Genomic DNA, 16,326 nt, shown 5'->3' with positions numbered 1-16,326 from the left:
GCCTCCAGCACATTGAGGGTTGTTGTCATTCAGAGCTGCAACATCACACACACACACACACACACACACACACACCGAGGAGGACGTATACACATATTTTCACGTCCAGATGTGTGTGAACCGAGGAAGAACAAACACACACACACACACACACACACACACACACACACACACACTGGATGTGAAAATAAGTATATGCTTCCTCCTCGGTGTGTCAGGCAGAACAATCACACACTGACAGACAGGAGAATGTACAGCACACACACACACACACACACACACACACACACACACACAGCTGTACAAGAGAAAGCAGATCCAGGAACAGTCAAAATCCTCTTTTATGGCCTGAAAATCTCAGAAACTCGCCCAGGACTCCCACTCTCTGTCTAAACTTGACTTTATGTTTGACTCTTATTAAAAGCAGGCCGGGGCATCGTGCACTTTATTTAAAAGCATCTCTTTTCACGTAAAACCCAGAGGTTTGAATTCGTTACTTAACTGTACAGTGTTTCTGCGTCTGTTTGTTGTCCCTGCACACTAGAGGCCCCCGCAGACCCGTGGACTTCCTGTTTTTAATCTTTAATCAGGATGACAGTCTTTACACTGTGAGAGCGTGATTTCATGGTGTGACAGTGACGTCGTGGCACCTGATCTCAGATCTGAAGCTAATAGGTAAAGCGTTATCGTAGCTAACAGTAATCACATGTTAATTCTTCACCTTCAGCGACCAAAGGTAGACTTACTAACCTCTTCCAGCGCCGCGAACCATCTCACGCCGTCTCCATCAGTGGGCGGAGTTTGCTCTGTTGTCACGGAGATGGAGCTTTTGTAAATTGTTGAAACGTGTGTAACAAAATAACCCAAGTTATGAGGTCCGCTTACTCGCTTTTCTGACCGACAGTGACTGCGAGCCAGCTCCACTCGCCCGAAGAAGGCTGTGCAATATAGTTGAAAGCTATGAAAAGCAAGTAAGCGAGCCTTAGAGCTCATAATGTACTGTACCAAATATCAAGAATGAATTCTCGTGCTCAAACTGGATTTTATTTTACTTTCATATAAACAGGTTAACAGCCTATGTGAATGAATGTGTACATAATGTGATTTCATGTGTTTTCAGTTACAGGGTTTTCACAGGAGACATAAAGAAAACAATCAGGTGTGTGTGTGTGTGTGTGTGTGTGTGTGGGCGGGTTTTACTAATGTTGTCGGGACATAAATCTGTTTACACAGTCACACTGTGGGGACTCGCCTTCCTTATAGGGACAAAATGCAACGTAAATCATTCAGTGTTAGGGTGAAGACTTGGTTTAAGGTCAGGTTTAGGCAAGCAGTAGTCATGGTTAGGGTAAGTCTCCCGGGAATGAATGTAAGTCAATGTAATGTCCCCGAAAGGAAATGGAAATGGAAACACACCTGTGTGTGTGTGTGTGTGTGTGTGTGTGCATGTGATGAGCAGTAAATTGATTGCATGAATAAAACACCGTCATCTCTCTGCTGTCAAATCCAAACTGGAGACTCTGTGGAACCACATCATCTCCTAATTAAATTATGTCTTGCATGAAAGCGCACACACACACACACACACACACACACACACACGCTTCCCCGCTGTGTGAAAACAGCAGTGCAGTAAATTGACAACAAGAATAATCCACAGTTTTATTCATTGTTCTTTATTTTGCTGAATTACATCTCAGTTTCCTCCAAAACGAAAAATCTAATGACTGCAAACCTCAACATCGACTCCGGCGGTATTTAAAAATAATGAAGGCAGTTTTGTTTAAAGGATAAATTGTGTTTAAAATAATGAAGGCAGTTTTGTTTAATTATGACAGGATAAATTTACAAATAAAGTGACTTATTTAACCAACAAACAAAGGACTTAACACCCAGTTTGAAACCAAAAGTCAACGCTGACTTATTTAAAGTTTGAAGTTACGTACGTGACTTGAACGTAACTTATGTTAATTGCCATACTTACATAACGTACTTATTTTAACCCAAACCATAATCTGTTTCTAAGCCTAACCAAGTAGTTTTCTTACTAAACCTACCTTTGCCTAAAGCGACCGTTTCACAACGTTAACCACGTGTTTAACGTCACGTGACTTGTGTCACATGATTTACGTAATGTATGCTTACAGCCCGTCCTCAACTGCAACCGGCAGCGGCGCTAATTTAGGAAACGTTTCTGTGGGTCGGGTTAGAGAGTAAGAACAAACGACCTATGTGGTCGTGTACAACAGCAGTTCTGTACTTACTTGAGTACTTCTATTTTATGCTATGTTCTACTTCTACTCCATTACTTTACTTTACCGAAAAGACTTTACAGTAAATAAAACATATGATGAGCTTATAAAATACAATTCTTTAACCAGTAGCTTCCAACATTTTTGTCTCCTCGTCACATTTCAGATGTCCGTGTGTTGTTAGCAGTTCAATCAAACCATCGTTTGACGACTAAACTTCTCACACAGTTTTATTTAAATAACTGTTCAAGGCCCAAAAAGGTCAACTGATTCAATATTTGAAACTAAACTAAACTAACTTAAACTAAAAACCGATTGTGTATCAGAACGTTTTCTTCTTCTTTCCTCTCCCATTAATCATCTCACAACCCCTCAGATTTATCTGGTGACACTTTGGAGGGGCTTGACCCCTATGTTTGGAACCACTGAACTGAACTAGCTAACTGTGTATAAATGAGTTAAAACTAGCTAACTATATAAAGCAGTTAAAACTAGCTAACTGTATATAAAGTAGTTAAAACTAGCTAACTGTATATAAAGCAGTTAAAACTAGCTAGCTGTATATAAAGTAGTTAAAACTAGCTAACTGTATATAAAGCGGTTAAAACTAGCTAACTGTATATAAAGCGGTTAAAACTAGCTAACTGTATATAAAGCAGTTAAAACTAGCTAACTGTATATAAAACAGTTAAAACTAGCTAGCTGTGTATAAAGCAGTTAAAACTAGCTAACTGTATATAAAGCAGTTAAAACTAGCTAACTGTATATAAAGCAGTTAAAACTAGCTAGCTGTGTATAAAACAGTTAAAACTAGCTAGCTGTATATAAAACAGTTAAAACTAGCTAGCTGTATATAAAACAGTTAAAACTAGCTAGCTGTGTATAAAACAGTTAAAACTAGCTAACTGTATATAAAGCAGTTAAAACTAGCTGACTGTATATAAAGCAGTTAAAACTAGCTAGCTGTGTATAAAACAGTTAAAACTAGCTAGCTGTGTATAAAACAGTTAAAACTAGCTAACTGTATATAAAACAGTTAAAACTAGCTAGCTGTGTATAAAACAGTTAAAACTAGCTAACTGTATATAAAACAGTTAAAACTAGCTAGCTGTGTATAAAGCAGTTAAAACTAGCTAACTGTATATAAAGCAGTTAAAACTAGCTAACTGTATATAAAGCAGTTAAAACTAGCTAACTGTATATAAAGCAGTTAAAACTAGCTAACTGTATATAAAGCAGTTAAAACTAGCTAACTGTATATAAAACAGTTAAAACTAGCTAGCTGTGTATAAAGCAGTTAAACTAGCTAACTGTATATAAAACAGTTAAAACTAGCTAGCTGTATATAAAGCAGTTAAAACTAGCTGACTGTATATAAAGCAGTTAAAACTAGCTAACTGTATATAAAGCAGTTAAAACTAGCTAACTGTATATAAAGCAGTTAAAACTAGCTAACTGTATATAAAACAGTTAAAACTAGCTAGCTGTGTATAAAGCAGTTAAAACTAGCTAACTGTATATAAAACAGTTAAAACTAGCTAACTGTATATAAAGCAGTTAAAACTAGCTCCAGAGCAGCTACAGCAGTAAAATGCTGCTCTAACGTTGATGCATCAGTATTAACAATCTAATAAAGTCAGATAGAATCAGATATCTAATCGTTTCAGCTGAACTTGTATAAAACTTCACGTTTCATTTATAACAAACAATCAGATTTTATGAACTCATTATTTATTTTGTGTAAAAATTTTAATTTGTAATGTTACTAGTAACTAAAGTACCTCAACTGAAGTAATTGAATAAATGTACGTAGTTACGTTCCACCACTGATGTATGTATATGTGTAAATGTAATTTCAGAAGACGGAGTTGCAGTTATTTAGTCCAAAGTGTGTTTGATGTGAGGCCATTTACGGTCTCATGTGAAAACTGCACACACACGCTGTACACCTGCAGTGTAGTGATGTCACGAGTGATCCAGGTGTGTCAGACTCCTCTGAGGCTGAACCACTCAGATATCTGCAGTTCGTTTCAGGTTTCATCCCTCACACAGTTTCAGACGTCCACAGAGACCTCAGTGCCCTGCTCCAGGGGCCCTCAGCAGGAAACACAGCTGTTCAAGGACCTAAAAAAGTCTGTAAAGACCTGAAACTATTTGGATTCAAGGCCTGGAAAATGGCTTTAAATGTCTGTAAAGGAGGTTTGATTTTTTCCCTCAGCATCCGAACCGAACACGTTGGTGATTTTTGTCCCAAATCTTTTGCCTCACTGACGTTGTCGACTTCTAAAAGCGGTACCAGGGCTGACCCAGAACCTGTTTGGGGCCCCCGAGCAGGACGTTCAGAATCAGAATCAGCTAAATGCCAAGCAGGTTCACACATACGATGAATTTGCTTCGGTGTTTTGACGCCTGACAATAAACACAGCGTGATGGGACGCAGCAGTCCTCACACGTGTGACGTCACAGGGCCCCTGCGTCGGGCCCCCGCAGGCTGCTTCCGCCTCAGGCTGGTTCTGAACTGTACGAGTTTTCATCTCGTGTTCGTGTGTAAGAGCAGCAGATGAAATAATCAATAATTGAGTCAAATGTCTGTCAAGAATAACAAAAAGCTGCTCTGCTGTTAAATTAATAAAAACTGGCCTCAGAAACTAAAAAAAAAAAAAAAAAAAAAAAAGGGGAATATTTGGAAACAGATTCAGGTAACACGGCTGCGAGTGTGAGGAATGAAAGTATGGATGAAGTGAAGGATGATTAATACATGATAAATAGCATCTATATCGTAAATATTTAAAAGAATTTTCAAATAATGGCCATTATTAGGGGGTGGAGTTACCTGCACCAAAAGGTTTCCCACAAACACACATTTTCATAAAATATAACTTAACTAAACTCATTAATCTTCAGGAGAAAAGCAGTGCGGAGCTACTTCACACAGCAAACAGCGCGTATATACAAAGAGAGGTGATTGATTAACCGATCAAATACATTGATAACAAGACGAGATGAGTCGGGATCCGCCCGCTTCAGCTCAGCAGCTGATTGATCGATCGGATCGTACGTTAGCCTCACAGAGCAGAGGTGGAAAGACGAACTAATACTGTCAGAAAACGGATGTAAGAGTCAGAGATCCGAGAGATCGGACCCAAATTCTGCACGAAATTCGGAAAAAAATCTGTCTAAAATGTTTCCAAATAAATCTCTTTAAAATAAAATAAATAATTAATGTCAGCTGAAGGTAACAACATCCAGCAGCTCAGTGATTCGCGTGACTTTGAGTCCGTACACAAAGTGAAGAGTGAAAACGACACGCGGTGGTTTTACAGTCCGGCGCATAATGGCCGCCTATTTCCCAAAGTGTCAAACTGTCCCTTTAAGGCGACGCGTTGACACACCGAAGAAGCAGCAAACTGAAGTGAAACTCTGACAATGAAAAGGAAAATCAAACCAAACACGAGCTGGAGACGAGCAGTGAGCAGGTATAAAATATAATAACGTCAGTAAAAACAGATGTCAGAGTCACTTCCTGTCTCGCACAACAACTGTTCATCATCTTTATCGTCTCTTTACAACCTGAAGATGTTTCCGTCAGACACGACAGCAGACGCACTCGTTTTCACCACACAGCGAAGGAGAGTTTAGAAGGAGAGTCTCTGAGATAAACGTGCAGCATTAAGGATCTCATCTTCACGACCTTCGGCTGCTCTCTCAGGGATTTTTACCCTCGACGTCTGCCGCCGTCGGTGCCTTGCTTGTTGCATGAATCTCATTTTTTCCTGCAGAGAGGAACACACACACACACACACACACACACACACACACACACAGCGAGGCTGTTTAGCCTGAAGCGGTTTTGGAGGCCGGTTTGGTTTCCCGATCAGAAACGAGCTGCTGTTTGCATGTGAATCAGCTGCTGCAGCAGGTCGACTCTGCTGCAGAGTCCCACCCCACCGACCACATGACATCATGACATCATGTGGGGCATCTCGATTTGATTTCATTTTGTCATCAGAATATTCTTCTGAAATGTGTCTTGGGTCCCAAGACGGACACCGTTTCACACGCGTAACAAAACATTCAACCGAGCAACAAAACAAATACTAACAAACACGTATTCCATCAGACGCTATGAATAAGCAGCTGCAGTGCGATCGATCAGCTGCTTTTATTCCAGGTAGTTAGTGAGAGACAACGTCTGTGACGCCTCGGGACGTCCAGACAAAAAGACGAGCGGGATTTCATCACCTTGTCTCACTGAGTTGCTGATGCTGTTGACCAATAGGAGCGCAGAGCGCTCTTTAACTGTAAACGTGGAGGAGAGAGACCGAAATCAGGTTTTCTTTCATTTCAGTGAACCCGTAAACATGCGTTCAGGTCATTACGCCAAAGTAAAGTCCAGTGATTTTTCCACATCAGCGTACTACTAGCAGATAAGTCGTATAAAGCCTGTAGTGTCTCCAGAGGGAGCTGTACGTCTGATAGCTGTCCTCAAGTGATGTCACTCGAGTCGGCGTCGGTCGGGGCTGAAGGGTTTCTGTTGGTGTGGAGTCAGAAGGAAGCGAGCTCAGCAGACCTGTGCAGCTGCTGCTCGTCTCTGCTGCAGGCTACGTTAGCCGCTACAAGCATAACACACCTGAATCTCCAACCCAACTGTCTGCAGCCCCGTTGCACTGTGGGTAATGTAGGCATCAGGTTTTGACAAGAAAGAAGAACGTGTGGAATAAACAAGTGCAATGCTAAATCTCTTTAAAACCCTGATTACATACAGAAACGCTGATGTTGGTGCCGTTCCAACATGACTTTAATAAATGTTTTGTCTCTTTCTTGAAGCTCAGCTGTTGTTTGGAAATCAGGCGCAGAGAGAAATGTGTCACTTCCTGTCTGAAAAAGAAACGTTGTTTTTGTACAAAATCAGTTTGGTTTTTTTTGAATATTTCTAACTGAGCTGGTGAGAAACTGAGGCTCACAGCTCTGCAGAGGCGTCTCTCTCGCTCTCTCTCTCCCCCAACAGATTGACACCTCCTCTCTCGCCCACACTCGCTCCTCCACTCTTCTACACCAACGCATCTTACAGCAGGACTCTTCGCTGTTGGTTTCCACCTGCAGCAGCAGCAAGCGTCTAATGCAACGATACACAGCAGTTGTGCATGTTGTTGGGGTTCACTAAAGAGAAGAGGGACCCCAGTGAAGTCTTTCACAAACGACTAAATGAGACCGTTCGAGTGACAGCGCCCTCTAGTGGCCGCGGTAATTATGATGCGATGATGGAGACAAACGCGCTGTTCACTTCCTGTTTCCGATGGTTTCTTTCAACCACGGCCGCCATCGCTAACCTCACTAACCTTAGCCACGTGGCAATTGCCGTAACCATGACGACGAAGGTCCCCTAACCTTAGCTAAGTCCGTATATTAACCCAACCACGATGTTTCTCTAAACCTAAACAGAACCAAGCCTTCACCGCGGCGCCGTCACATCATGATTCTGATTCCTGCGTTTCCAGACGGCACAGGCGAACCACAGACAGACAACATGTCCTTCAAATGAAACAACAAAATACATCGTTTGCCACGGCCTCTAGTACGATGCATAGCGGTGTTTTCTGATCCAACACACACACACACACACACACACACACACACACACACACACACACACACATCTCGTCTAATCTTTTTTTCCTGTTTCAACCTGTTGCCGTCTGTCTGAGAAAAACAACTGTCACTGCTGCTGCAGAACAGTCTGTCTGTGGGCGGTGAACTGACCCAACACAACACTGTGTGTGTGTGTGGGGGCAGAACACACACACACACACACACACACACACACACACACACACACACATTTTTAAGACTAGAGATTCAGCTCATGTTAAAGGGGAGGGATGGAAAACAGGCGGAAAGCAGCAAAGCGATGGAAGTAAATACGATTCTGTACAGAGGATCAGGTGTGTGTGTGTGTGTGTGTGTGTGTGTGTGTGTGTGTGCACAGATATCAATTATATGTGGATATCAATTAAACAGCATTTATTTTAAAATTGATGATTTTGTAATTTAGCATCTTAATGAACTGATGAAAGTCAGTGAAATGTTTTAAATCTAACATCAGTGTGTGTGCGTGTGTGTGTGTGTGTGTGTGTGTGTGTGTGTGTGTGTGTGTGTGTGTTCAGACCACAGTGACCACAGTGCGTGTTGCGGTTGCCATGGTTACTGAGGTCTGTCTCCCCCCCCTCTCTCTCTCTCTCTCTCTCAGCCTGGCGACTGATAAGACCATGGCAGTTAGTAGCCGTCACCATGGCGACGCTCCACCATTTATCAGCCCCGAGAGATTTTTTATCACGGCTGTCCAGATTTTGTTTTTATTTAAAAATACTCGTCAACCTTTAAAGCAGCCAATCAGAGTCAGCGTCCTAATAAACGAGGCGGCCGTGAACGTGTCATCGGTGCTTTGAGCTGCAGTTCCCCGAACGTCCACTAGATGCTGCTGTGATCAAATTCTGACTGTATTGAAGTGAACGAGAAAACATCTTACAGTTGACAAAACAGTCTCAACTCAAGGTCCACTTACTGTGTTCTGGAGCTTTCGACTGTATCACTGTACAGAATCAGAATCATGAAAATCAGAATCATGAAAAGGCTTAACAATCTTAATCTGCTGTTTAAATGGCTGAAAGCTCCAGAGCAGGTGTGAGTGGACCTTTAGCTCAGATGGCTTTGTTTTGCTTTCACATTTTGATTTCACTTCATTCATTCAATATCATTTCTTGTTGGAAGGGAAGTTATTTTGTAGTGTTTTGCCAGCATGTGACGTAAACGTCCCTTCAACATAATTTTCAGTTGACACAGGAGCTGTGGTAGAGGTTGTTGGGAGCAGTTAGCTTAGCATTTTCAGGACAAATGAAGAAAATTTAGAGTTTAAAGGTCCGGTCAAGCATTTAAAAGAGCGAAATACATGGCGAAATGTCAGCAGTCAGATGGGGCTAACAGGTCTGCGAATAGGAATATAGTTTACGAACTTAGCCAAGTTAGCTTAGCTGTTTATGTACGTTAGCTATGCCAGGCAGACACAGTGACAGAGGCTATGCTTTGTATCACAAGCATAGCTATGTAAACCGCATCTTAGCAACAGTAAATCCCATCATGTTGTTACATAGAAATTCTGATTTGTTTTTGCAGAAGAAGAATGTAAGAAACTTAAGGGACAGGTACAGGAAGCAAAGAAGGTTTCGGAAAGAAATGAAGAGTGGTGCTGAAGGAGGGGAGCGAAAGGAATGGAAGTGCAGCTCCATTTTATGTTTCATCGACCCCTATTTAAAAGATAGGCCGACCAGTGGAAAGGGAGGAAGATGATGTGATACTACGACTGACGCCAGTGACCCAGAGACACAAGTCTTCCTCAGTCTCTGACCAGATACTGCAGAACGCTCAGTCTCCTCAAAACACCCCAGCGCCGCCTTCATATTCTGCAGCAACCTCACTTTCAAAATCCTCCATTAGCTCAGCAGGTTGCCCCCCAGCCCTCCATGACACTCCGCCAAGCCCAAGGCTCTACAACCACCCATTCCTCCAAAGCAGCAACCCAGCAGACAGCTCAGCCTCCCAAGACACCTTCCCAACCCCATACAGGCAAAAAAAACAAAAAGGACATGTCCAAGTCCAGACGACTGCTGTGACGAGAGCCTCGTGTCTGAGCTAAATAAAGAACGTGACCCAGAGGAATTATGCCTCTCGAGCCTCGCGATGTTAAGGAGTCTACCTCCAGAAAAAAAGAGGTGTTGACTGTATCACACAGAGCACATTTCACATCAGCCCCTGATATGTGAGCTATCCACTTTAGATCTAGATTCCCGAGCACAGTGCACTCAAGTTCAGCCAGTTCATCAGCCACTCAGGTTCAAGGGAGAAGTTTGCCTTCAGGGCTTTCTGGCAGAAAGGCTTTCTTCCTTTCTTTTTTCCTAAAATCTAACCAAGCAGTTTTGGTGCCTAAACCTAACTAAGTAGAAAGGCTTTCTGGCAGAAAGCCCTGAGGACAAACTTCTCCCAGGTGCTGTTGAACACCTGTTCAGTATTTGTCATATATACAAACCAAGTCCTAATCAACAATGTTTTTGGTTAACATGTTACTATACTTGTAATAGCCTAGATGGCATTTTTCTTTGAATAATAATCCAACCAAAAATACTTGCACAACCATTCATGAGACGTAATCTGTCAAATAAACATGCGTAGACGAATAAATGATGTGATTCTGCCAGTGCTATCAATATTGAGGAAGTGCCTGTTACTTCACACTACACTAGATGTTATATTTTGAAATTGAGGTCCATTGAGGTCTTTGTGCACAGATTTTGGATGTCAAGATTTCTATAATACATATTCCACTGTACATTGCACCTGCCTCTTTTTTTAGGCTCAGGCTTCAAACACAATTACATCGTATTAAATAGATCATTGTACTGCAATCAAACAGTAATACAATGAAATGATAACAGCAATAATTTGAATATTGATTTAATCAGATGTAATCTGGACAAAACACGACATGAGAGAATAGCAAATCACAATAGATTTTCAATAGAAGTTGGATTGGTGTCCATAAAAAAAATTCTTAGGCCTGTATTGTCATTGATGCAGCGGTAAAATAAATGTTGGGCCAACTATTAACTCCTCAGTCAATAATTACAGTGACACCAATAATTACAAATTACCAACTTGCATCAATGTGATATTATAATCTATACAATGAATTCCAACCATAAATCTGTAAACGATGACTGCCGTGTGGTTATTAAGCTGACGTTATGTATTTTAATTGTCAAATAAATCATTCATCATCTTAAAAGGTAGATACTCAATTCCACAAAAATAAGAAGGTGGGTAAACAGAGTTTAGGCAGGACACTACCCAAACACTAGCCTACCCCCGAGCCAGATGGCCAAGCGTTCGTCTAGACAGATTGAACGGCGGAATCCAATGTCCATTTTGCTGATGAGAGGTTTCAAACTGGTTCTTGTCCAGCCTAACGTATGATTGGAACCTCTCGTTGTGGATCCTTAGCTCTGCGACCAAACTGAATTTTCCTTTTGCATAATGAGACAACAGCGCATCATGCACCCAAACTCTTCTTGAACGCCATTTTTTTCATCACCGTCTGGTCAGAATGGCAACTGCCAGGACCTTCTTTTGAAATAAAATGAAATGCATCGTACACAAAACAGTCTGCGACTGCAACTGTTGTTGTTGCCTGGCAACATGGTGAATACCTTCCTTGCGCAGCTTTTGATGACTGCGCTGCGCTTTGCCTCTGCAAGTGCTCTGTGCCGGCTGCTGCGCCCTACCTCATGGTTTATTATGAGACATCCAATATTTTGGTGTCAGCAAAGCAATCATAGAGGGAGGACAGCTGATTCAGGTTATTGGGTTTGGCAGAGAAATAGATCTGTGTATCGTCGGCATAACAGAGATATGACACGTCATGAAAGAGGCCGAACCATGTCAGACATTTTGTAGTCTCTAACCGCGACATTATATTATATCAGTGTCAATAACAGCTCTTCATCACAAGGTCAAACTGTGGCAGGAACACTCTTCGACACTTTGAAACAGAGTGAAGAAGAGTTCAATGATGAAGGTCTGACCTCCGCTGAGTTTTAGAACTTCTCCGAGAACTTTTTACATTTCTTTGATTTTACGGAGATGGCTCTTCAAAGGCTCCGGCCCGGTACGCTGTGATGACTTTTCATAGTGAGAGTGACACCTCTGAGGTCAGCGTGATATTTTCCATCAAATCTAATTACTTTTTTTAGGTTTTCACACATTTTCAGAGGCAGCAGCAGGAGCCTGGAGGGACTCTGGGACTTTAGTTCTTGCATTATAAAAGGAGAACATGCTCCTGTGTGTGTTCAGGTGTGTGTGTTTTTTCCCTCTACAATGATGAATCAGCTCAAAATTCATCTGTAAATTATAACTGACGATAAACAGCAGTTTTAAGGGATTCATTTCTCTCCAGGCAGACAGAAACATACAAGCTGCATTTTAAAGGTTTTCTCCTGCAGAACATCAGAAAGCTGAACTGAATAAAAATGTAGAAGAAGACTGGCGGTGAAATATTAAAGAGGGAGGGAGGAGAGAGTTTAACCGTGCAGACTCAGCAAATCCTCCACGGACGTCCTGCAGTCGGCTCGATGTGCTCATTAAATCTGATCAGACCCAGCGTTATGTGATGCATGTGAAGAGACATTTCACCAAATTTTACTTGATAATCATTTGAACACGTGAAATGTCATCATATAAAACAAATAACACAGGTTCTGTGACTTCGGTTTGTACTGAAGTCTGATTTTTGAAGACGGATTAGCCTCCAGGCTGATGATGAGGAATGATTTCTGCAGATGGAAAATTCAGCTGCTGTTTCTGCCAGTTTTGCATGTAAACAACCGTCAACAGGGTCGTATTCACTACAGATCTCATCTCCCCACCAGGAGTCGTCCTACATGGAGCTAAAAGTTTGTAAGAGTTTCCTCTTACTGCTGAGAGAACGATGACATCATGTTTCATTATGCACAGTGATTGGTTGACACATTAAATATTCATCAATACGCAGGTGGAACAAATTCATTTAAATTTAGATAGATTTCATTAAAAACATTTTAGATTTCATTAACTGCGTCACAGATTTCACACACATTGTTAAGATTATTGTATCTGTTATCTGACAAAACAAATCATCAGACTTTGATGTAATAATTCTACATAAAGCACCGATTATACTGGATAACACCCCTAGAGGCTAGAAGACCAAAAGGGGGCGGTACTTCAGCTCTTGATTAGTTTCCTATTATGAGTCCAATCAAGATTTTAATCTCACAATGTTTATCAGCAAATGACGGCTAACAGAGCTAACAAGTTTAACATCGCCCTGAGCAAGATCATTATTTCCTACAGAGAGAGCGGCTGGCTTGTATACCACGTTTTGCAGCCAAACTTCAACTAAATTGAAATACAGTGATGTCTAATGGGATTCTGGCGTTGAAGGGAGGCAGAAATTATGACGGCAACCATTTTTCAAAAGAGAAGAAAGGAGGAAAAGGTTTGTTCATCTCTGATTCTCTGATCCTACCAGGACTTAAAAAAACACGTAAAACACGTAAAAAAAACCTCAAGCATGTCAGAAAATATCAAAGAGCACTGATTTTAGAAAATTAACCTTCTGTTTGTTTTCATCTGATGCCATCCTCTTGCTCTTCCTTCTGTGCATTACCTTCTGCAAACTATTCGCTCTTGTGCATTTGGTCTTTCGTTGTAAGGTGCCACCATGTGACCCGGACATTGATAACAAGTCCTTTTATCATGTGACTAAAGTTTATAACCTGAGTCATGTGCCATCCACGCTCTGATGAAAGCTATAGACAAAGTTAGGATTATTCTGTTGCACTATTGTTCCTGTGCTCGAGACAAAACAGGTCATCAGTGACTTCCAAAACAGATACAAATGGCTGACATGAAAATGATCCATATGACTGCTTTCTGATCAGACACCTCTACGGTTAAAGTTTGGTTAGAAAAGAAAAGAACAAAAGCTACTTGGTTTGAGTTTATGAAAGATTGTAGTTTGGTTAAGAAATCTACTTGGTTAAGGTTAGGGAACTATCATCGTCATGGTTAAAAGAAACTAATGTTGATTGTTGGTAGGAAACAGGAAACCAGCGGCGTCTGGTGTCAAAGTCACACGCTGTGTTGATCTGTCTTTGTTCATCTGAATTGGGGAAACAAATGAAAAGTTTCATATCAAACCAGGACCAGGACCACCACTTAAATCAACCCTCAGGTTTTGGACACAGAAAAAGACACAGACTGAAAAACAGCAAGACAACATTTGAAGCCAATTGAGTTTGGCTTTAATCTCCATGTGGGAAGCAAATGAAGAGCTTCTTTCTTTCCAGAACGTTTTGTTTAAAACAAATGACACCCACAGTCCCACCCACAGACTGCTGGCGTGAGAACAACAGTGAGAGAAAACACTGAAGTTATAAAGAATCTGAAGGCATTTACTTATGAAACAGCTCTGTTTTATGAGTTTTAGAATCATGAAGACAAAGATAGACAAAGAGACAAAATGTCCCTTAGAGATATCGTCAAATCCTCAGGACATTTCTGGTGGATATCTGTGCTGCGAATTTGGTGACTCTAGCACCATCATGAGGTCAGAATTTCCAAATTACGAACAAGATGTTTAAAAATATACAGACCAGATTTGCATGAAATGTACTGATCTCATTCCTGCTCTCCAGGACTGTGTCACAGCAGCTCACCATCAACCGTTAGTGAGCCTGAACAGGAAGTCCTTCAGTTCTCAGTAACTAACTAGTGATTCACTAAATCAGGTTGCACCTTTAAAACTGAATAAACGTCTCAGCGAGTAAAACATTAATAAATCTGTTGCTAGAAACATCTGTAGCGCTGTCCAATCAGGAGTGATCAACTATGTAAACAGGAAGTCACTGTAGCATCGGGAGCTAGCATAACTTCCAAACATCACAGCTTCAGAGACTGAAAGATAAATCTTTGTAAATGTTTTAGTTTTATTTCTGTCTGCAGACACGGAGAAATCTGTGTTTCAGAGTTAGTAGCATTCATGCAGTTTATAATGAGAGGGAAATATCTGACTATGCTAAGCTAACTGACGTTATCTACTCATGTTGTGTTATCTCCCCTGGAGGCATAGAGCGACTAAATAAAAATACGGACTGGATCTAAGTTGAATAAATCTGATTTATGTAGGGAAATAAAAATGTGCTGACCTGAATCATTTCCTTTATTTCAATTGAATTCAACTGGGCTACTTTTTTATTTGTTGCTCCCCCAATATTGTTAATGATTGATAAGAATTCAATCCATTTACGTGTGGTCGAGCGGGGGGCGCATTAACTTTTTTCGGCTTCTGAAGGGGGGGCATGACAGTAAAAGTTTGAGAGCCACTGCTTTAGGGGAAACTAGTTGGGCTTAAGGTTTCAGTCGTAGTCATCTGGACACTGTTTTCAGAATCAAGACGTTTCGGCTCCCATCCGGAAGTCATTCTCAATTGTGAAAATGGTCTGAGAACTCAGAAATTTAAGCTACTCTGTGTTACTTAAGCCCTGCCCTCAGGAAGGAGTCTTCCTGAGTATCTGCTGTTTACCCTGCCTAGTTTCACCTGAAACTGACCTAATTGTTTCCATGATGGCCCAGTAATGACTACGACTGAAACCTTTTCTATGATAGAACACTCCTGGACGAATGAGGGACTACACCGTCTTAGTTGGGCTTAAGTTTTCTAATAGGATCATTTATTGCTTTCTAAAATACTTATGTGGCAGAAAATATCATGTTTTTTTCTGCTGTTTCTATGTGTTGTTGCTGCAGGCCCCCGACACAAACACCGACAATGTTTTCCTGTGGACAGTCTCTCACTGGACCGAAGAGGATCATCTAAACCAAACAATCATTCTCCATCTCAACATGGCCGATGACCTCTACAGCAGCACCTTCTCTGCTTCTGAATCGGACTTCTCCTCCTCCTCCTCCTCCTCTTCCTCTTCAGTGTCCGCCTCCTTCCTCACACTCGAGCAGAGGGCGGCCTTCGTCTTCGTCCTCATCCTCTTCATCTTCCTGGGCCTGCTGATTGTCCGCTGTTTCCGGATCCTTCTGGACCCGTACCGGAGCATGCCGTCCTCCACCTGGACGGACTACATGGAGAAGGACACCTTCGACTACCGTATTTCCTGACAGGCAGCCTGAGAGGCAGCAACCCTGACAAACAACAAGTTAAACTGAGGCAACGATCACACTGAGAAAGTATAGCAGAAACACAAGCACACATTTCCCCTCTAGTGGTTACTATGGTGTTGAATAACAGGAGAGCGACCAGACTAGTAGACAGCATGACGAGAAATTAGTACCAAGTAAAAGTTTGTCTACCCGAGTATCCACTTTGTTCTTTTCAAACCTAAAAACATTGTTTGCAAGTAAAGCCAAAAGTTGCTGGTAAGGTCACCTTCTCCAGCTGTTTTGGCACATTAGCGGCCAAATAAATATCTGGTAG

At 41.5% G+C, this 16,326-nt stretch overlaps 1 protein-coding gene across 1 annotated transcript in view; it reads left to right on the top strand.

Annotated features, from left to right (window-relative positions):
* Positions 1 to 16,018, top strand: part of LOC122864625 (cortexin-2-like) — a 29,104-nt gene extending 13,086 nt beyond the window's left edge. The window contains exon 2 of the mRNA XM_044172165.1: positions 15,648 to 16,018. Within this exon, the coding sequence (XP_044028100.1) occupies positions 15,744 to 16,010 (267 nt within the window). The 5' untranslated portion in view covers positions 15,648 to 15,743 and the 3' untranslated portion in view covers positions 16,011 to 16,018. The remainder of the gene's footprint in view (positions 1 to 15,647) is intronic.
* Positions 16,019 to 16,326: the final 308 nt, after the last annotated feature.

The sequence above is a fragment of the Siniperca chuatsi genome, linkage group LG17 (assembly GCF_020085105.1).
Source record: "Siniperca chuatsi isolate FFG_IHB_CAS linkage group LG17, ASM2008510v1, whole genome shotgun sequence".
NCBI classification, from domain to species: domain Eukaryota; kingdom Metazoa; phylum Chordata; class Actinopteri; order Centrarchiformes; family Sinipercidae; genus Siniperca; species Siniperca chuatsi.
The sequence above is the reverse complement of the archived record's forward strand: the minus strand, read 5'-3'. Positions and strand labels throughout refer to the sequence as shown.